Source organism: Cervus elaphus, chromosome 1 (genome assembly GCF_910594005.1).
Source record: "Cervus elaphus chromosome 1, mCerEla1.1, whole genome shotgun sequence".
Classification (NCBI taxonomy): domain Eukaryota; kingdom Metazoa; phylum Chordata; class Mammalia; order Artiodactyla; family Cervidae; genus Cervus; species Cervus elaphus.
The window spans coordinates 30,600,155-30,623,374 of record NC_057815.1 but is presented as its reverse complement, the minus strand read 5'-3'; the positions used below and the strand labels follow the sequence as shown (position 1 = coordinate 30,623,374).

Here is a 23,220-nt window from a genome sequence, read left to right as displayed (position 1 = left end):
AAGGTTTGGCTCCAAAAACTCAACATCTTTGAAAAAGGGTGGCTACAAAAATATCTTCCATGTAAAAAATAAAGTAGCAACACTCTTGGAGATGATGCCCATATTTTATACTTATCAGTTTTTTCTCTTCATACCAAGTGTAAACATAAAGGAAAATGAAGAACTTTAGATCAAATAGGACAACAGAATGTGCTCCTGCCACTTAAAAATACACACATTACTTATTAGTAAATATTTTGTAATAATCAATACAACCCCAAAATGATGACTTGGCTAAAATTTTTAACTTTCACAGAAACCCCAAACGACTATAAACTGTGATTTTTGGAAAGTACATGTAAAATCACCAAAATTCAAACACACTATTTAAAACTGCAGAAATAAAAACAAATCACGAACATATTATATACCTCATTTAATTATTTATTATTGGGGACATTCTTTTTTCCTTTAATAAAAAGAATAGCAGTGATATATATGGTATTGGTAGAAAATTAAGAGCTTCTATAAAATGCTGTGAAAAGAAATTTCAATTATCACTAAATGTGCCACATTTTAGTTTAAATGCAAAAGAAGCTAGTCAGTAGACTTAACAAACTTGAAGTAGACCTATTTCCCTCTGAACCAATGATTTGCGATACTTCCTATATAATTCTTCAGGAAAGTCTTTCTACAGATTAACTAAATAGTTTAGAACATGAAGACCCAGGTACAGAACAGGACATGAACAGGTCACCCAACATAACTGGTCTCCATGGTTACTACAATGCAGTCCACAGGAGCAGGTGGTGAAGGAAACCAATACAATTCAATGATGTACAGTTGTCAGAAACCCAGATCATGACACTCTTTTTCTATTACCTGATGGTTAGTTGTTCAGCTAGATGCAATGGAAATAAAACTGAAAGAAACCTGGAAAGGAAATAAAAAATGAAAGCTTTGCCTCAACATTTTTTATTTCCAGTGAAGTCAAATGGTTTCCACCACTGAGCAAACTGCAGTGCTTTCTTCCTCTGATCTTCAAAGCTTTCTCGCATCCCTTTCCTCCAAACTCTTGGTTCTATATCCAGCATGCCACCAATGATTTCCTTTTAAAGAATGAGAAAAATACAAACACATACATGTATAAAGATTGAAAAACAGGAATGAAGGTATTCCTGTTTGTTCTGTTACTAAATATAATATTAAGTACTTCTCTGCAAGGATGCTCAAATTTTATATAAATATTAGTTTCAACTTAAAAAAAAAAAAAAACTTGTTTTCATTTAATTCTAACTATGTAAACCCGGTGATTCCAAGGGTCCTTAATTGTGTCTCCTGTCAAACAATTTGTCTATCTGTTGCTTCGTAGTACATCTATCAGACAGCAGCAAAGGGAAAGAAGAGAAAATGAAATTTAATTAATTTGGTCCTTATTACCTGCTCTGGTAAGAAAGTCTGAAGAGTTGACCAACATGTAGCAATTATAAACTTGATTGTTCAACTACTGTTGAATCTCAGGCTAATGTTCTCTCTATTACCCAGTATATTTAAAAACCAGTTTCTTCTATTAGCTGGAGATCTTTTTCTTTAGGAAATGAAAGCATATTTTAGTACCAATGCATGTAAACCAATAATTAAAAATTATAAATCACCTTCATTTAAAAAGCCATATTCCCAAGCCCTGAAATAATATATTTTCAATGGTCTGCTTATTATTCTAGATCATTTCTTTATGACTCTCTTCCTATTCCTATAATATCAGCTATAGAGATTAACTAAATTTATGAGACTGAGTGGGCTTCTCTAGTGGTTCAGTGGCAAAGAACCTGCCTGCCAATGCAGGTGATGCTGGTTTGACCCCTGGGTCAGGAAGATCCCCTGGAGAAGTAAATAGCAACTCACTTTAGTATTCTTGCCTGGGATATCCCATGGACAGAAGAGTCTGGCAGGCTACAGTCCATGGGGTTGCAAAAGAGTTGAACATAACTCAATGACTGAGCACACATGCATGATAGTGAGTATCCATATATAGAAAGATATGGGGGAGATTTATAATGCTTCAAGGAAGAGAAGTACGGTAATACAGGAAAACTCAGCTAGGGGTAGAATTCTGCATATTCAGTCTAGGTCTACAGGACTGTAAGACCTTGGATGTAATTGCTCTAAGACATAAGTTCTTCATCTTAAAAAATATTCTATTAACAAATGGATCTACTATACACAAGCAAAGGCCAAATACTGTAGGTGATACAGAAATAACTAACATACATTTCTCTGTCTTCAGAAAACTCATAACAGAATGCAGAGCTGTGGTGGGAGCCACAATAATAACTACATAAAGAACTGTCTTATAAAGCAGAATAAGGTAAATGCCAAAGTAGACTATATGGAGACTCAAAAAGAAAGGAGATTCTATTTGCTGGATAAATCAAGAAAAGCTTCATGGAAAAGGAAGTCTCTTCATTGGGTAAAGGAAGTAAAGGGGCCAAGAGGGACACAGTTTAAAAAGAGGACAAATTTAAGGCAGGAGTTTCTTAGCATCAGCCAATCACCAGCAATGTAGTTTAAGAAAGCCTAGCTTTCTTGACCTAAATTTTTCTAAAATTGACTTAAAATTTTCTATAAAACATCAAATTTTGTCTCATGTGTACCATTAAGGTACACATACTCTAAGGGTTGATTCTTGTTCTGTTACTGAAACAGATATTAATGCAAAGAGACCAACTCTTCTTGCTGTCTAAACAACTGCAGGCTGAAGGGAGTTCGTGAGTAGATAGGCTTTTTCTTGGAAAGAAATTTTGAGGAAAATGGATCAGTGATGTAATGCTAACTAAAGAAGTTTTTAACACTAAAACTGTATCATATAAATCATAACATATGCATAATATTTGGAGGAGGGCAATCTCCCAATTAAACTTATGCAAGTTAAAAACTAGATATTTACTTCATTTTTACTAGACTCATTTTTTAAAATAAATAAAAGCAGAGTCATAAAATTTCTGAGTTATAAAACTCTACTGAAATTTAACAATGTTTTTTAGAGCAATGAAAACAAATTTCTTTCTAGTTAACTCTGGGAAAAGATATTCTGAAAAATTCTCAGACAAGTTTCTAAAACACATTTCAACAGTTCATAGATGAATGTGGTTTGGGGTCTCTCATTAGCCTTTAAGGACAACAGCATAAAAAATTGTGAGTCCAAACCTCTCACAGGTCCCTAATCATTGTAGAAAATGATCTGACACCGGGGATGAAAGTGGGGAGGAAGAACAGGGAGCCACGGACAAAGTCCATCTAGGCTCCTCTAATTCAGAGAGAAAGGCCTGACCTACACTAGACTGAAAGGCCACTTTCTTGAGCTGTTATTGACCAAACTTCTTTTGACTCCTCCCACAGCTACATTAGTTTCTTTCTAGGCCCTGATACTAACTTACATACTTCCCAGATATTCAATAGAACTTAAATTTAAGGACTACACCCCTAGAAGGCAATCTGTAGTAATGGAAAGAATCCACTAGCAACTGAAAGATCTACACTGTAGTATCTGACCAGAAACTGTGTGGAATGAGTGCTATATTCTTCTCAGACTGTACAGTACTTAGTTATAAATGAATATGTGAGATCATTTGTTTTCTAGTTCAAGCAAGAACTTATGCACCCCTTGGTTCTGTCACCTACTAGCACATGATCCTGAGGAAGTTATATAGCCTCTCTGTAGATTGGTTTCAACATCTATAAAATGAAAGTATAAAATGTCTAATGATAGTGTTATTATGAGCATTAAATGTGTGCTGAGAACATTACCAGGCTCACTGTAAATCCTTAATGAATAGGTTATCATCATTATCAATTATCATTCTCAGCACAAGCCTGGCTGTCTCCACAGGAAAACAGTACAGTCACCACCGACACTGTCAACAAACTGGTTCCAAAGTGACATTCCTGACTGTTATAAACATCCTGGTATATATTTCTTAATAGCTTCTGGGTACTCCATCTGAAAACTGGGTTTTACAGTAGTCACCAACTTCACTGTATATTGTGCCCAAAGTTATTTCCCTTCAAAAGAAGTGTTACAAAATTGCTAAATTCTGGAATTTTACAAATTTGTGAGCATACCTTTCCAAAGTAATGTGGGAATTTGTGCTGATCTTCAATGACATGGGCAAACCCCCCCTGGAGGCCAAAATTCACAGAGAAGTAAGGTAAGCCTCTGGGTACCTAAAAAAACAGATAAATCACACATGAATATAGCATGAAATCAGGAAGTTATGCTTAATCCCTCTTCCTAATTAAGTATTCCTCAAGACAAACATATATAATGAATTTCCAACTATAGAATACTTCAAAAAATAACCTAATTAAAACATTTCATTTTGTTGACTTTCAGTTGGATAAGTGCTTCATAATATCCAGCAATTATAATCAGAACCAATTATTTTTCTGTCTTTGGGAAAAACAGGAAAGAAAAGGCACTTTTAAAATATTTAACAACACAATAATTTTCTTTAGACTATGCAAATAAATTAAGGATATGCTTTCTTGTATTTTTTCTCGCAGTGCAGAAAAGGAACTGGGGCTTAGTAATATACTCAGAGCTTTGTTTGTAACATCCTTGAACTTTTATTGCTACTTACTGATCAAAGATAAATGCAAACAATTAAAGCTTTTTTATTAACTGGTAAGGTGGTATAGTAATATTTAGTTTATCAATCTCATTTTAAAATATTGCCACTATTAAGTATTATCTTTCCCTCCCTCTTACTACACACAATCAAAGACACACATGAACACACACACACACACGTGTGTAGGCATGAAGTATTTCAGACACTATCTTGATTGGGAAAGGTCATAATTTCTAGCTTTATATTAAGTAGATCTTCTGTCCTTGCAAGTTTTTCCTCCAAGCCCTAATTCTGTTACTAGAAAGTATTCAAATCGGTCAATTTAAAGTAATATTGGGCACTTCCCTGGTGGTCCAGTGGCTAAAACACTGCACTCCCAATGAAGGGGGCCTGGGTTCGAACTGTGGTTGAAGAACTAGAACCCACATGCCGAACTAAGAGTTTACATGTCACAGCTAAAGATCTGGCATGGCGCTAAGACCCAACACAGCCAAGTAAGTAAATAAATAATTTTTTTAAAAAGTAATATTGCAGTTGTTCAGTCACAGAGTCATGTCCAACTCTTTGCGACCCCATGGACTGCAGCACGCAGGCTTCCCTGTCTTCCACTATCTCCCAGAGTTTGCTCAAATTCATGTCCAGTGAGTTGGTGATGCTATCTAACCATCGCATCCTCTGCCACCCCCTTCTCCTGCCTTCAATCTTTCCCAGCATCAGGGTCTTTCCATATGAGTTGGCTCTTCACATCAGGTGGCCAAAGTATTGGAGCTTCAACAACAGTCCTTCTAATGAATGTTCAAAGTTGATTTCCTTTAGGACTGACTGGTTTGATCTCCTTGTAGTCCAAGGACATCATGTCTTCTCCAGCATCACAATTTCAAAGCATCAATTGCCTTCTTTATGGTCCAAGTCTCAAATCCATACCGGACTACTGGAAAAACCGTAAGTTTGACAATATGGAACTGTGTCAGCAAAATGATGTCTCTGCTTTTTAATATGTTGTCTCAGATTGTCATAGCTTTCCTTAAAGGAACAAGCGTCTTTTAATTTCATGGCTGCAGTCACCATCCACAGTGATTAAAATAATATCTCCCACCCTTAATCCCCTCATAAAGTTGCATTTGCTAATTTTGGCAGTGAATTATATTTGTTGTCATTCAGTTAATCAGTCATGTCCAACTCTTTGTGACCCCATGGATGCAGCATGTCAGGATTTCCTGTCCTTCACCATCTCCCAGAGCTTGCTCAAACTCATGTCCATCAAGTCAGTGATGCCATCCAACAATCTCATTATCTGTCGTTCCCTTCTCCTCCTGCCTTCAATCTTTCCCTGGACCAGCGTCTTTTCTAATGAATTGGTTCTTCACATCAGGTGGCCAATGTATTGGAGCTTCAGCTTCAGCATCAGTTCTTCTAATGAATATTCAGGATCAATTTCCATTAGGATTGACTGGCTTGATCTCCTTGCAGTCCAAGAGTCTTCTCCAGCACCATAGTTCAAAAGCATCAGTTCTTCAGTGACCAGCCTTTTTTATGGTTCAACTCTCACATCCATACATGACTAATGGAAAAACCATACACTTGACTATATGAACCTTTGTCAGCAAAATAATGTCTCTGTTTTTTAATGCACTGTCTAGGTTTGTCATAGTTTTTCTACCTAGGAGCAAGCGTCTTTGGATTTTGTGACTGCAGTCACAATCTGCAGTGACTCTGGAGCCATGAAAATAAAGTCTGTCCCTGTTTCCATTGTTTCCACACCTATCTGCCATAAAGTGATGGGACTGGATGCCATGATCTCTGTTTTTTGAATGTTGAGTTTATGCCAGCTTTTTCACTCTCCTCTTTCACCTTCATCAAGGGGCTATTAGTTCCTCTTTGGTGTCTGCCATAAGGGCGGTGTCATCTGCATATCTGAGGTTATTGGTATTTCTCCCTACAATCTTGCTTCCAGCTTGTGTTTCATCCAGGCTGGCATTTCTCATGATGTACTCTGCATATAAGCTAACTAAGCAGGGTGACAATGTACAGCCTCGATGTACTCCGTTCCCAATTTGGAACCAGTCTGTTGTTTCATGTCTGGTGTTAACTTTTGCTTCTTGATATCCATACAGGTTTCTCAGAAGGCAGGTAAAGTGCTCTGGTAGCCCCATCTAATTAAGAATTTTCCACAGTTTATTGCGATCCACACAGTCAAAGGCTTTAGCATAATCAATGAAATGGAAGTAGATGTTTTTCTGGAATTCTGTTGCTTTTTTGATGATCCAATAGATGTTGGCAAATTGATCTCTGGCTCCTCTGCCTTTTCCAAATCAAGCTTGAACATCTGAAAGCTCTCAGTTCACACACTATGGAAGCCCAGCTTGAAGAATTTTGAGTATTACTTTGATAGCATGTGAAATGAATGCAATTGTGCAGTAGTTTGAACATTCTTTGGCATTCCCCTCTTTGGGACTGGAATGAAAACTGACCTTTTCCAGTCCTGTGGACACTGCTGTGTTTTCCAAATTTGCTGGCATACTGAGTGCAGCACTTTAACAAACAGCATCATCTTTTAGGATTGGAAATAGTTCAGCTGGCATTCCATCACCTCCACTGGCTTTGTTTGTATTGATGTTTCCTAAGGCCCACTTGACTTCACACTCCAAGATGTTTGGCTCTAGGTGAGTGATCACACCATCGTGATTATCTGGGTCGTGAAGATCTTTTTGGTACAGTTCTTCTGTGTATTCTTGCCACCTCTTCTTAATATCTTCTGCTTCTGCTAGGTCCATATGATTTCTGTCCTTTATTGTGCCCATCTTTGCATGAAATGTTCTCTTGGTATCTCTAGTTTTCTTGAAGAGATCTCTAGTCTTTCCCATTCTATTGTTTTCCTCTGTTTCTTTGCATTGATTACTGAGGAAGGCTTTCTTATCTCTCCTTGCTATTCTTTGGAACTCTGCATTCAAATAGGTATATCTTTCTTTTTCTCCTTTGCCTTTCGCTTCTCTTCTTTTCACAGCTATTTGTAAGGTCTCCTCAGAGAGCCATTTTGTCTTTTTGCATTTCTTTTTCTTGGGGACGGTTTTGATCACTGCCTCCTGTACAATGTCATAAACCTCCATCCATAGTTCTTCAGACACTCTATCATATCTAATCCCTTGATTATCACTTTAATTATCCAATCATAAGGGATTTAATTTAGGTCATGTGGCCTAGTGGTTTTCCCTACTTTCTTCGATTTAAGTCTGTGTTCAGCAATAAGGAGTTCATTATCTGAGACACAGTCAGCTCCTGGTCTTATTTTTGCTGACTGTATAGAGCTTCTCCATCTTCTGCTGCAAATAATATAATCAGTCTGATTTTAGCATTGACTCTCCTCTTGGCAAAACTCTGTTAACCTTTGCTCTGCTTCTTTTTGTACTCCAATAGCAAACTTGCCTGTTACTCCAGGTATTTCTTGACTTCCTACTTTTGCATTCCAGTCCCCTATGATGAAAAGCACATCCCTTTTTTGGTGTTAGTTCTAGAAGGTCTTATAGTTCTTCACAGAACCTTTCAATTTCAGCTTCTTTGGCATTAAGAGGTTGGGCGTAGACTTGGATTACTGTGATATTGATTGAATGGTTTGCCTTGGAAACGAACAGAGATCATTCTGTTGTTTTTGAGATTGCACCGAAGTACTGCATTTTGGACTCTTTCATTGACTTTGAGGGCTACTCCCTTTCCTCTAAGGGATTCTTGCCCACAGTGGTAGATATAGTGGTCACCTGAATTAAATTTGACTATTGCTGTCCACTTTAGTTCACTTCCAATTTACCTTGATTCATGGACCTAACATTGCAGGTTCCTATGCAATATTGCTAACAGCATCAGACTTTACTTTCACCACCAAACATATCCATAACTGGGCGCTATTTCCACTTTGGCTCAGCCTCTTCATTCCTTTTGGAGCTATTTCTCCGCTCTTCTCCAGGAGCATATTGGACACCACCAACCTCGGGAGTTCGTCTTTCAGTGTCATATCTTCTTGCCCCTTCATACTGTTATGGGGTTCTCAAGGCAAGAATGCTGAAGTGGTTTGCCATTCCCTTCTCTAGTGGACCATGTTTTGTCAGAACTCTCCACCATGACCTGTCCGTCTGGGGTGGCCCTACATGGCATGATTCAGTTCCACTGAATTACATATTTCTACCTAATTATATATATTTTGTATTGTGCCCTCCAGAAGGCATGCCTTGGGAAGAGATAGTATGGTAGGGTGGAAGAAGAGTGGTCATCTTGAAATAGTATAAAGCAGTTAAAACTGGGGCCTATAAAGAGTTGTACAGGTTATAGGAAAAGTGTAAGTTAAAAAATCAGTTTACAAAATAGTATATAATATAAAATGCAGATAAATGGTTACTACTTGTGCTTTTTAAAAAATATTTTCACATTTTAAAGTAAAATTTAAAACATGTATGACATAGACAGCCAAAAATTAGACAGACAAGACTCTAATCACAGTTCTGTTACTTATAACTATAACTTTAGGCAAGTTATTTAAGATCTGTGAGTCTTATGATAAATATGAAGAGCTCAGAAGTTGGCTGTGAGGATCAAATAGAAAAATGCATATTAAGTACACAGACTAATGTTTGGCAAAGAGAATATTATTCAAATATTATTTTCATTTCCACCTCCTATTAACAATGCTTTGTGAAAATCTAGTAGTCAAAAAAGAATGGAAGGCTCCATTAAAATATTTTTTGCTATCTGAAATAGATCAACGTGTGAAACATGAATATGAATGGCTAAAATTATATTGAAGACTACATGAATAAAGAACAGTACTCTCCAGGAGGAGAACTTGAGGAATCAATTTATAACAGTGCCCATGTTTTTTGTTGGTATGATATTGTATTTTGTAGAGAAATGGCTCCCTAAATATGTCAATGCTCTAATTGCCTATTTGCCATAAATAATACATTATATATATATATATATATATATATATATATATGTATACAAATATACATGTATTTGCAGATATGATTAAGTTAGGGATCTTGAAATGGAAAGATTAACCCAGGTTATATAGGATATGACGGTCAGAGTCAAAGACTGGAAGATCCTATACTGGTTGGCTTTGAAAGGACCACAAGCCATGGAATGCAGGTGACTTCCAGAAACTGAAAACGGCAAGGAAATGGATTCTCCCTAAGAGCCTAAAAAAAAAACCAGGCCTGCTAACATCTTGATTTTAAACCCATTTCGTATTTATGACTTCCAAAGTTATGAGATAATAATGTGTTATTTTTAAAGCACTAAGTTTGTGGTAATTTGTGTATACACAGCAAAGCTCAACAACATATTGCATAATTTCCAAGATGAACACACTGTCACAAGCAACTCTTCTCTTACTGCAGGATGCAAAAGGTACAACCTATGCTCTTGCTAGAAGAGTTACTAGTCAGTAGGCATGCCAAGGCTCCATTATCAAAGTACATGTACATTTAGCACTCCCCTTTTCCTGCCCTGACCAGTAGGAGTGAAAGAAGTTGGAACTTTGGTACCACCCATGAAGAGTACTGACAGAATTACAGCAGAAAATTTTACTGATGATAGAAAAAGAGTAGTATTTGAGTTTTCCTCTTTAAACATAGCAGTCTTTAATCCTGACTTTCTATAATTGTCCTCATATTTAAAGATCCTGGGGTAAACCCAAATTTTCCTTGAGGAGGACTTTGCTTAGTTTTGAAAGTCAAACCCAAGATGTCTTAGATGCTTTTCAACTGCTACAGTTATCACAGAATTAAATTTCAAAATCATAATAAAAAGTTGAGAAAGAATTCATGTGACCACTCTATAAACTGTCGTGATTAAAAAAAAAAAAAAAAAAAAAAACTATCTTGTGAAAAAAGACCACTTTCTTGACAACTTAGTGAACATCACGCAATCCCTCTGCAATTAACATTCAGATATCTTTCCCTTGTGTATTTTCATGAACTTCACACTACAGTGAAAATAAATCAAAATACCTAGAGAAAGTAGACAAAATAGACATTAAAAAAAAAAAAGTTTATACTCACACAAATAAAAACATAAATGAACAGAGAATCAGAATGAATTATAAATACGTGAATCTGTAGTAACAGCCAAGAATCTACTATGGGGAAAAAAATCACCACCCCCAATACACATACAAAATACTTCATGAAACTAAGGAGATGAGAGGGTTGCTTTTTTTTGGATGTAGAGTTTTTTTAAAAGAAGCATAGTGAGATTTCTTCAGAATTAAAATAAAGCTAAAATAGATCAAGATTGTTCATTTCATGCTCAGAAATGTTATCATGTTTAAAAGACACTGGAAAGCTTAACTTTGTAAAAAGTGACCTGCTTTGAAATTATTCTTAGACTCAAGTTCTCGTCACAATTCCATCTATATAATTATTGAATCCTAAAGCTAGGAGGGACTTCAAGAGGCCATCTAGTTCATTCCCAAGCTGCTCTGGCTCTCAAATAGTCTCAGATAAAACACTATGTGGAGATTTAGAAAAGAAACCACTTCAAAGTTAAATATGTAATAACCATTGCAAGAATCTGTATGTGTTTCTTACTGGTTAAGTGAAAATATTAACCCTCCAGGAACTTATTTCAGCTATATATTCAGATTAAAATAAATAAACTTGCAGTAGATACTAGATCATTGCTATTGTCCAGTCGCTAGTCATGTCCAATTCTTTGTGACCCCATGGACTGCAGCATGCCAGGCTTCCCTGTCCTTCACTATCTCCTGAAGTTTGCTCAAACTCATGTCCATTGAGTTGGAGATGCTATCCAACCATCTCATCCTCTGCCGCCCCCTTCTCCTGCCCTCAATCTTTCATAGCACCAGGGTATTTTCCAATTACCTCTTCACATTAGGTAGCCAAACGATTGGAGCTTCAGCATCAGTTCTTCCAATGAATATTCAGGGTTGATTGGTTTGATCTCCTTGCTGTCCGAGGGACTCTCAAGTCTTCTGCAGCATCACAGTTCGAAAGCATCAATTCTTCAGCACTCAGCCTTCTTTATGATACAACTCTCACATCTGTACATGATCACTGGAAAAACCAGAGTTATGACTATAGTGACCTTTGTTGGCAAAGTGATGTCTCAGCTTTTTTTATACACTGTCTAGGTGGGTCACAGCTTTTCTTTCAAGGAGCAAACATCTCTTAATTTCCTGGCTGCAGTCACCATCCACAGTGATTCTGGAGCTGAAGAAAAGAAAATCTGTCACTATTTCCATTGTTTCCCCATCTATGTGCCATGAAGCAATGGGACCGGAAGCCATGATCTTCATTTTCTGAATGCCGAGTTTTATGCCAGCTCCTTCTCTCTCCTCTTTCACCTTTACTAAGGGGCTCTTTAGTTCCTCTTCTTTCTGCCATTAGAGAGGTATCACCTGCATATTTGAGGTTGTTGACACTTCTCCTGGAAATCTTGATTCCAGCTTATGATTCATCCAGACTGGCATTTTGCATAATGTACTCTGTTTAGAAGTTAAATAAGCAGGGTGACAATATACAGTCTTGATGTATTCCTTCTGCAATTCTGAACCAGTCTGTTGTTCCAAGTCCGATTCTAACTGTTACTTCTTGACCTGCACACAGGTTTCTCAGGAGACAGGTAAGGTGGTCTGGTATTCCCACCTCCTTAAGAATGTTCCATAGTTTGTTGTGATCCACACAGTTAAAACCTCTTCATTCTTTCTGGAGCCATTTCTCTGCTCTCTCCCACTAACTTATCAGGCACCTTCCAGCCTGGGGCATTCATCTTCTGGTGTCATAGCTTTTTGCCTTTTCATACTGTTCATGGATTTCTCGAGGCAAGAATACTGGAGTGGTTTGCCATTCCCTCCTCCAGAGGTACTAGATGGCTTACGAATAAAATATTTCATATATAGTAGTTATCATGGAGTTCATATATGTTGACTTATCTATCAATATATCTACTTGTTTTAAACTGATATTTAAGTTCAAAGACATTCTAAAAGATCTATTATTTTTTATTCTCCTTACATGTTTTCTATTTTTGATGTCATATTTTACATCTTTATGCCTATCCCTTAACTGTTTACTTTAGTTATACTTAATTTTATCATTTTTGTCTTTTAACTTTTCTAATAATTCAGTTGAAAAAATACTTATTTGGCTGCATTGGGTCTTAGCTGTGGCATGCAGGATCTTTGCTGCTGTGCGCCCAGGGCTCTAGAGTTGTGGCATGTGGGATTTGTCACCCCATGGCATGTGGGATCTTTCTTCCCTGATCAAGGACCGAACTTGCATCTGAAGGTGAATTCTTAACCACTGGACCATCAAGGAAGTCCCTCTAATAGTTCTCCTTTTTGAGATTTTTTTTAACCTTCTTATTTTATACTGGGGTATAGCTTATTAACAATGCTGTGATAGTTTCAGATGAACAGCAACGGGACTCAGCCATACGTATGTATGGACTCAGCCACATGTATCCATTCTTCCCCAAACTCCCCCCCATCCAGGCTGTCATGTGACATTGAGCAGAGTTCCATGGATTTGTTGCTTATCCATTTTAAATACAGGATTGTGTACATGTCCATCTGAAACTCCCTAACTGTCCTTCCCCGCCCCCCTACCCCGCCCTCGGCAACCATAAATATGTTTTCTAAGTCTGTGGGTCTCTATTTTGTAAGGAAGTTCTTTTGTATCATTTCTTTTAGATTCCACATATAAGGGATGTCATACAATATTTCTCCTTCTCTACCTAACTTACTTCACTCAGTATGACACTCTCTAGAGTAGGAGGGTTCCTTTCTCTCCACACCTTCTCCAGCATTTATTTCTGATGATAGCCATGCTGCCTGGTATCATTTCTTTACTATTATTTAACTTCTCTATGGCTGTTTCTTAAGCTATAAGATAGGGAAAAAGAGTTGGGTAGTTCAAGAAATAAACATATAAATGGCCTGGAGCTACTAAGCACTTAATAAATGTTTGCTCTAAGGCTATTGTGGTAGGTGTTTTATATAGATATATATCTCTTCTCTTTTGTGAAATGTTTTACCAAGCCCTTAGTCCATTCATTAGGTAAGTTTTAAGGGGCTTTTCTATCAGTACTTACAAGTATTTTAAATATTAACAATATTAACCTCTGTCTTATCTGCCTCAGTTAGTGAAAGAGAAGAGATTTAATATGAAATCAATGACATCTGCTAACTTTGTGGGTTCTTCTTATCTAAGTTTAAAAGGTATCCTTCTTTCAGAACTCTAGCCAAAAATATAATTCTATTGTGTTCTAAATTGTTAAAATCTAATTCTAATTTTGTTGTACACTGAGAAGCCTTGACTTTAGCAGGGAGCAACAGGAGGGGGGTAAATGTTAGCTGTGTGCTTGTCATATATGGCCTTTATTATTTTGAGGTATGTTCCCTCTATGCCCACCTTCTGGAGAAATTTATCATAAATGGATGCCAAATTTTATCAAAAGCTTTTTCTGCCATCTATTGAGATGATCACATGGTTTTTATTTTCAATTTGTTAATGTGGTGTATCACATTAATCAATTTATGAATACTGAAAAATTCTTGCAATTCTGGGTTAAATCTCACTTGATCATGGTATATGATCTTTTTAATATATTGCTGGATTCAGTCTGCTGTTATTTGTTGAAGATTTTTTCATCTATGTTCATCAGTGATACTGAACTCTAATCTTTTTTGTGATATCTTTGTCTGGTTTTAGTATCAGGTGATGCTGGACTCATAGAATGAATTTAGAAGCGTTCCTTCCTCTGCAATTTTTTGGAATAGTTTCAGAAGGATAAATGTTCAACAGAATTCAGCTGTAAAGCCATCTGGTTCTAGATTTTTGTTTGCTGGAAATTTTTAAATTACTGACTCAATTTCAGTACTGGTAACTCGTCCATTCATCTTTTCTATTTGTGCTTGGCTCAGTTTTGGAAGATTATATCTTCAAAAGACCCCAAATAGCCAAAACAATCTTGAGAAAGAAGAACAAAGCTGAAAGAATTATACTCCCTGACTTCAGACTATACTCTTTAATACAAAGCTACACCCATCAGAACAGTTTTGATACTGGCATTAAAAACAGACACAGATCAATGGAACAGAATAGAGAGCCCAGAAATAAACTCACACACCTATGGTCACCAAAAAGAACCAAGAATATAGAATGAAGAAAAGACAGTATCTTCAATAAACAGTGCTGGGAAAACTAGACAGATACATATAAAGAAGTGAAATGAGAACATTCTCTAACACCATACAAAAAATAAAAGTCAAAATGGATTAAAGATCTAAAGTTAAGGCCAGATACTATAAAATGCCTACAGGAAAATAGAGAACACTCAGGGACATGAATCACAGCAAAAGTTTTTGTATCCATCTCCTGGAGTATATTAAATAACAGCAAAAGTAAACAAATGGGACCTAAGTAAATTTAAAAGCTTTTGCACAGCAAAGGAAATTATCAACAAAATTTAAAGACAACCTACTAAATGGGAGAAAATTTTTGCAAATTATATGACCAATAAGGGGTTAATCCAACATATAAACAGTTCATAGGACACAATATGAAAACAAACAAACAACCCAATTAAAAAGGGGATAAAAAACTGAATAGACATTTTACCAAGGAGGAAATGAAGATGGCCACAGGCATATGAAAAGATGCTCAAAATCACTAATCATCAGGAAAATGCTAATCAAAACCAAAACCACAATGAGATATCTCCTAACACCTTTATGGCTACTGCTAAAAATAAAACAAATAACAAAGTTGGCAAGGATATGAAGAAAAGAGAACACTCAAACGCTATTGGTGGGAATGTAAATTGGTGGAGCCACTGGGCAAAACAGTACAGAGGTTTATTAAAAAACTTAATATACAACTACCATATAACTCAGCAATTCCTCTCCTGGGTATATATATCTGTAAAAAACAAAAAAACTAATTTGAAAAGGTATGTGCATAGAAATGTTTATGTTGTTGTTCAGTTGCCAAGTCATGTCCAGCTCTTTGTGAGCCCATGGACTGCAGCACACTAGACCTCCCTGTCCCTCACCATCTCCCAGTTTGCCCAAGTTCATGTCCATTGACTTGGTGATGCCATCCAGCCATCTCATCATCTGTTGGCCTCTTCTCTTTCTGCCTTCAATGTTTCCCAGCATCAGGGTCTTTTCCAATGAGTCAGCTTTTTGCATCAGATGGCCAAAGTACTGAAATTTCAGGATCACCATCAGTCCTTTCAATGAATATTCAGGGTTAATATCCTTCAGGATTGATTTGTTTGGTCTCCTTACTGTCCACGGGACTCTCAAGAGTCCAGCACCATGGTTCAAAAGCATCAATTATTTGATTTTTTATGGTCTAATTCTCACATCTGTATATGATTACCAGAAAGACCACAACCTTGACTATATAGACCATTGACAGCAAAATGATGTCTTTGCTTTCTAATACACTGTCTAGGTTTGTCATGGGCTTTCCTGGTGGGTCAGCAGTAAAGAATCCGCCTGCAAGGCAGGAGATGCAGGTTCGATCCCTGGGTGGGGAAGATCTCCTGGAGGAGGTGAATCCTAATGACAAAGGAGCCTGGTGAGCTATGGTCCACTGGGTCACAGAGAGTCAGACACAACTGAAGCGACTGAGCACTGTCTGCCACAGCTTTCCTTCCAAGATGCAATTGTCTTCTACTTCCATGACCGCAGTCACCATACACAGGGATTTTAGAGCCCAAGAAGAGGAAATCTTTCACTGCTTCCACCTTTTCCCCTTCAATTTGTAATGAAGAGATGAGACCGAATGCCATTTTAGTTATTTTAATATTGAGTTTTAAGCCAGCTTTTCCACTCTCTTCTTTCACCCTCATCAAGAGGCTCTTTAGTTCCACCTCACTTTCTGCCATTACAGTAACGTCATCTGCATATCTGAGGTTGTTGATGTTTCTCCTGGCAACCTTAATTCCAGCTTGCAAGTCATCCAGCCCAGCACTTTGCATGATGTACTAAGCTAAGCACATCGTATATAAGCTGAATAAACAGGGTGACAACACACAGCCTCACTGTACTCCTTTCTCGATTTTGAACCAGTCCGTTGTTCCATATAAGGTTCTAACTTGCTTCTTGACCTTCATACAGGTTTTGCAGGAGACAAGTAAGACGATCTGGTATTCCCATCTCTTTAAGAATTTTCCACAGTTTGTTATGACCCACACAGTCAAAGTCTTTAGCATAGTTAATGAAACAGAAATAGATGTTTTTCTGGAATTCCCTTGCTTTCTCTATGATCCAGTCAAAGCTGGCAATTTCATCTCTGGTTCCTCTGCCTTTTCTAAACCCAGTTTGTACATCTTGGAAGTTCTTGTTTCATGTAATGCTGAAGCCTAGCCTGAAGGATTTTGAGTATAACTTTACTAGTGTGGAAAGTGAACCTTACTAGCATGGAAAGTGAGTGCAAGTGTCCAGTAGTTTGAATATTCTTTAGCATTGCCCTTCTTGGGAATTGGGATGAAGATTGACCTTTTCCAGTCCTGTGGCCACTGCTAGGTTTTCCAAATTTGCTGACATATTGAATGCAACACTTTAACAGCACCATGTTTTATGATTTTAGGAGCTGCTGGAATTTCATCACCTCCACTAGCTTTATTGGCAGCAGTGCTTCCTAATGCCCTTTTGACTTCACCCTCCAGGATGTCTGGCTCTAGGTGAGTGATCACACCAATGTGGTTATCCAGGTCATTAAGATCTTCTGTGTATAGTTCTTCTGTGTGTTCTTGACATCTCTTCTTGATCTCGCCTGCTTCTGTTAGGTCTTCACCATTTCAGTCCTTTACTGTGCCCATATTTACATGAAATGTTCCTTTGATATTTCCAATTTTCTTGAAGAGATCTCTGGTCTCCTCCATGGTCACTGCCTTGTCATGCTGAAGGGGCTTGTGTAACTCTATGAAGCTATGAACCATGCCACGCAGGGCCACTCAAGATGGATGGTTTCCACTGGGGAGTTCTGACATAATGTGGTCCACTGGAGGAAGGCATGGCAAAACTGCCCCAGTATTCTTGCTGTGAGAACCCCATGAATTGTATAAAAAGCCAAAGGTTCATCAGTTCAGTTCAGTTCAGTTGCTCAGTCATGTCTGACTCTTTACAACCACATGGACTGCAGCATGCCAGGATTCCCTGTCCATCACCAACTCCCGGAGCTTGCTCAAACTCATGTCCATCGAGTTGGTGATACCATCCAACCATCTCACCCTCTGCCATCCCCTTTTCCTCCTGCCTTCAATCTTCCCCAGCTTCAGGGTCTTTTCCAATGAGTCAGTTCTTCACATCAGGTGGCCAAAGTATTTGAGTTTCAGTTTCAGCATCAGTCCTTCCAATGAATATTCAGGACTGACTTCCCTTAGGATTGACTGGTTGGAAAATGTTCATAGCAGCATTATTTACAATAGCCAAGATATGAAAGCATCTTAAGTGTCCATCAACAGACGAATGGATAAAGATGTTAAAAAGAACAGAATTTTGCTATCTGCAGCAACAGGGATGGACTTGGATGGCACTAGGCATTGTGGGAGCTGAAACAAGGCAGAGAAGGACAAATGCTGTATGATATCACTGACAGTGGAATCTAAAAAATACAACAAACTAATGAATAAAGGGGGAAAGCAGCAGACACACAGATACACAGAACAAACTGGGGTTACCAGGACCAATGAGCAGGGAGCTATGGGGTGGCGGAGCTGAAGGTTCAAACTACCACGTGTAAGACAGGCTCAAGGATGTGTTGTACAACATGGAGAATACAGCCAGTATTTTGTAATAACTGTAAATGGAAATTAAACTTTCAAAATTATACTAAATTTCTTTTTAATTTTTAAAAAGAGAAAAGACATATAAATGGTTTTACTTTTGAATTAAAATTTTCTCTAATAATGCAGATTTCAATCTTTTGTCTGGGATATAAGAAAGGTAATAGGAAATTCTATTGGTCACATGTATCAGGAGTCTGGATTTCCAAAAGAAATGCAAGAGAAATAGTCTAGTGATATCTTCTATAATAAGGGTCAGCAAAATTTTAAAAACTTTAAAAAAATTAAAACCTATAATAAAAGTTTCAATTTAAATAAAATAATCTGGGCATTGCAGATCATAAAATTTTTCTTATAACTCTCAATTCTGCCCTTGTAGCATGAAAGCAGCCAAAAACAGCACTTATAAAAGGATATATCTATGTTACTATAAAATTTCATTCACACAGGCAGGAGGCTAGACTTAGTACAAAGAATGCAGTTCACAACTCTTGAACCAGAATCTAAGCTACAAAAAGTCTTTGCTCTGTTTCATTATGTATAAATGTACCTAGAACACTGGCCAGTAAATAGCAGGCACTCAAATATACATTCATATAATACTCTTTTCATAGAAAAAGGAAAAGAAATCTATAGTTCTATTATATATCTATTCCATTTAATGTGTATTTCAAGAAAAGAAGGAGGTCATTACAGAAGTACTCAACTTAAGTGTTACTTCAATTTAAAACTTGACCTGAAAATCAAGATTAAACTATGAAGCATGGTTAGTAAATCCTCTAAAAGAAAAATGTATTCATAATCTAGCTCAACTACTATTTTAAAGGAACATAACAGTGAACCTATGTATAAGCACCTATACCCTCAAAAAAAGGAGCGAGAAAGAGAGTTTTAAATTCAAAACAGGATCTTTAGGAAAGACCAATGTTTTTCTCATTACAAATTCAGTAACAAGAAAGCATCTTTCCTCACTTGTCCCACAGAGGCCGAGAATCTCATAAGAATTTTCACGGCAGTCTTATGGCTGTCATAACCAATTATAAGGACTACAATTGCAGAGGGCCGGAAAATCAGGAATAAATATTCATATAAGCCATTAAACAAATAAGGATTTGCCAGACCAGGTACGATGAAAATAATTTCTTCTTCATCTGTAGAATTATATTTACTTCAACTCTGGTCACTGAGCCAAATGGTCTCTTTCTCAAATAAGATATGGAAATTACAAAGATTCTAAACAGTAGGGTTATTTCTTTTATTAAGAAAAAGTAATACTTACAGACTTTCTGATGTCTTTTGAAGAGAGATCAATCAATTTCTTGTTTATAGACCATTCTTCATCAGATTCCATTATGGCTTTCTAAGAAATAGCCATTTGTTAATGAAAATATACAAGTAAATACAAAGAGGCAGTTTAAAATTAAAGTAGTACAGTGAATTAGCTATAGGGTATAACATACATGTTAGGTTATTATTTTGAATGAATTAAGCCTTTAATTTCTGTTACTTAAAATTGCAATTTCTTGATTTCATACAAGTCTGATCTTCAGCCAAATTGATTCTATCCTACTCATTCTATACTCCTGTACATCAAAATTCACAAATTTCCTACTCCATTCACAGCATGTATGCATGCTCAGCCGTTCAACCGTGTCTGACTCTTTGCGACCCCGTGGACTGTAGCTTGCCAGGCTCCTCTGTCCATTACATTATCCCAGCAAGAATACTGCAGTGGCTGCTATTTCCTCCTTCAGGGGATCGTCCCAAACCCAGGGATCAAATCCATGTATCTTGCAGCTCCTGCATTGGGAGGAAGATTCTTTTTATTTATTTATTTACTTACTTATTTTAATTGGAGGCTAATTACAAGTACACAAGTAAGGCAAAAAACAAATGCAAAAAAGCAAAATGGCTGTCTGAGGAGGCCTCACAAATAGCTGTGAAAAGAAGAGAAACGAAAAGTAAAGGAGAAAAGGAAAGATATATCCATTTGAATGCAGAGTTCCAAAGATAGCAAAGAGAGATAAGAAAGTCTTCCTCAGTGATCAGTGCAAAGAAATAGAGGAAAACAATAGAATGGGAAGGACTAGAGATCTCCTCAAGAAAATTAGAGATACCAAGGGACCATTTCATGCAAAGATGGGTTCAATAAAGGACAGAAACGGTATGGACCTAACAGAAGCAGAAGATATTAAGAAGAAGTTGCAAGAATACACAAAAGAACTATACAAAAAGGATCTTCAGTTTGTCCCCGTGCTGTTGCGCGTTGAGGTCGGCTGCATGGTGAGTGTGGGCGGCTGGAGGCCGCGAGAAGGGGTGCGGTGCGGGGGCAGAGGCACTGCCGCCTGGGCCGCGTCCCTGACTCGGGAGACCCCCTGAGGGCCGCGTTCAGGGAAGAGGCCGCGCCGGCTATGGCGTCTCCATCCTCCTAACCGCCGAGGCGGCCCGAGCGCGGCCCAGAGGACGGAGCGACTGACTCCCGGCCGGCCCCCGCATCCCGGAGAGGAATGCCTTCCCAGGTTTGGACAGTCTTCCAAGAACAACAGAAAATGAGCAAATGCCAGAAGTGTGCTGGCCAAGGACCCATGTCATTCAAGGACATGACTGTGGACTTCACCCAGGATGAGTGGTGACAACCGACCAGTATCAGAGGACCCTGTACTGGGACGTGATGCTGGAGAACTACAGCCACCTGGTCTCTGTGGGGTACTGCATTGCCAAACCAGAGGTGATCATCAAGCTGGAGCAAGGAGAAGAGCTGTGGCCATTAGAGAGAATTCCTAGGCTGGAGTGGTCCAGACAAAAGCCATCAAGTCGGGTCCGGCTCTTTTTAACCCCACCGACTGTAGCCTGCCAGGCTCCTCTGTCCATGGGATTCTCCAGGCAAGAATTCTGGAGTGGATTGCTATAACCTTCTCCAGAGGATCTTCCCAACCCAGGGATTGAACCCTAATCTCCTGCATTGCAGGCAGATTCTTTACCATTTGAGCTACAGGGAAGTGCTAAATCTCATCCCACCATCCCTGGGTGGACAGAATGATCTCTGTTCACTTCCAAGGCAAACCATTCAATATCACATTAATCCAAGTCTATGCCCCAACCAATAATGCTGAAGAAGCTGAAGTTGAACGGTTCTATGAAGACCTACAAGACCTTTCAGAACCAACCAAAAAATAAGATGTCCTTTTCATTATAGGGGACTGGAATGCAAAAGTAGGAAGTCAAGAGATACCTGGAATAACAGGCAAATTTGGCTTTGGAATACAGAATGAAGCAGGGCAAAGGCTAACAGAATTTTGTGAAGAGAATGCACTGGTCATAGCAAACACCCTCTTCCAACAACACAAGAGAAGACTACACATCACCAGATGGTGAATACCAAAATCAGACTGATTATATTCTCAGCAGCCAAAGATGAAGAAGATCTGTATAGTCAGCAGAGAGAAGACCGGGAGCCGACTGTGGCTCAGGTCATGAACTCCTTATTGCCAAATTCAGACTTAAATTGAAAAAGTAGGGAAAACCACTAGCCCATTCAGGTATGACCTAAATCAAATCCCTTATGATTATACAGTGGAAGTGACAAATAGATTCAAGGGATTAGATCTGATAGACAAGAGTGCCTGATGAACTATGGATGGAGGTTCATGACATTGTACAGGAGGCAGGGATCAAGATCATCCCCAGGAAAAAGAAATGCAAAAAAGGCAAAATGAGGAGGCCTTACAAATAGCTGAGAAAAGAAGAGAAACAAAAGGCAAAGGAGAAAAGGAAAGATATACCTGTTTGAATGCAGAGTTCCAAAGAATAGCAAGGAAAGGTAAGAAAGCCTTCCTCAGTGATCAATGCAAAGAAATAAGAGGAAAAAATAGAACAGAAAAGACTAGAGGTCTCTTCAAGAAAATCAGAGATATCAAGGGAACATTTCATGCAAAGATGGACACAATAAAAGACAGAAATGGTATGGACCTAAAAGAAACAGAAGATGTTAAGAGGTGGTAAGAATACACAGAAGAACTATACAAAAAAGATCTTCATGACCCAGATAACCACAGTGGTGTGATCATTCATCTAGAGTGAGACATCCTGGAATGTGAAGTGGGCCTTAGGAAGCATCACTATGAAAAAGCTAGTGGAGGGGATGGAATTCCAGTTGGGCTATTTCAAATCCTAAAAGATGATGCTGTGGAGGTGCTGCACATAATATGCCAGCAAATTTGGAAAACTCAGCATTGGCCACAGGACTGGAAAAGGTCAGTTTTCATTCCAATCCCAAAGAAAGGCAATGACAAAGAATGTTCAAATGATTGCACAACTGCACTCATCTCACACGCTAGCAAAGTAATGCTCAAAATGCTGCAAGCCAGGCGTCAACAATATGTGAACTGTGAACTTCCAGATGTTCAAGCTGGATTTAGAAAAGTCAGAGGAACCAGAGATCAAATTGCCAACATCCATTGGATTATCAAAAAAGCAAGAAAGTTCCAGAAAAACATCTGTTTTATTGAGTACACCAAAGCCTTTGACTGTGTGGATCACAACAAACTGTGGAAAATTCTTAAAGAGATGGGAATACTAGACCACCTGACCTGCCTCCTGAGAAATCTGTATGCAGGTCAAGAAGCAACAGTTAGAACTGGACATGGAACAACACACTGGTTCCAAATCAGGAAAGGAGTACGTCAAGGCTGTATATTGTCACCCTGCTTATTTAACTTGTATGCAGAGTACATCATGTGAAATGCTGGGCTGGATGAAGCACAAGCTGGAATCAATATTGCCTGGAGAAATATCAATA

The 23,220-nt window shown here is 38.0% G+C and overlaps 1 protein-coding gene across 3 annotated transcripts in view; it reads right to left on the bottom strand.

Annotated features, from left to right (window-relative positions):
• Positions 1-400: 400 nt before the first annotated feature.
• CWF19L2 (CWF19 like cell cycle control factor 2) overlaps positions 401-23,220 on the bottom strand; it is a 154,698-nt gene continuing 131,878 nt past the window's right edge. For all 3 annotated transcript variants that reach the window (XM_043898155.1, XM_043898170.1, XM_043898161.1), the window contains exons 16-18: positions 19,702-19,782; positions 4,102-4,203; positions 401-1,088 (exon numbers count right to left, since the gene is read on the bottom strand). In XM_043898155.1, coding sequence (XP_043754090.1) covers positions 945-1,088; positions 4,102-4,203; positions 19,702-19,782 — 327 coding nt within the window. In that variant the 3' untranslated portion in view covers positions 401-944. The remainder of the gene's footprint in view (positions 1,089-4,101; positions 4,204-19,701; positions 19,783-23,220) is intronic.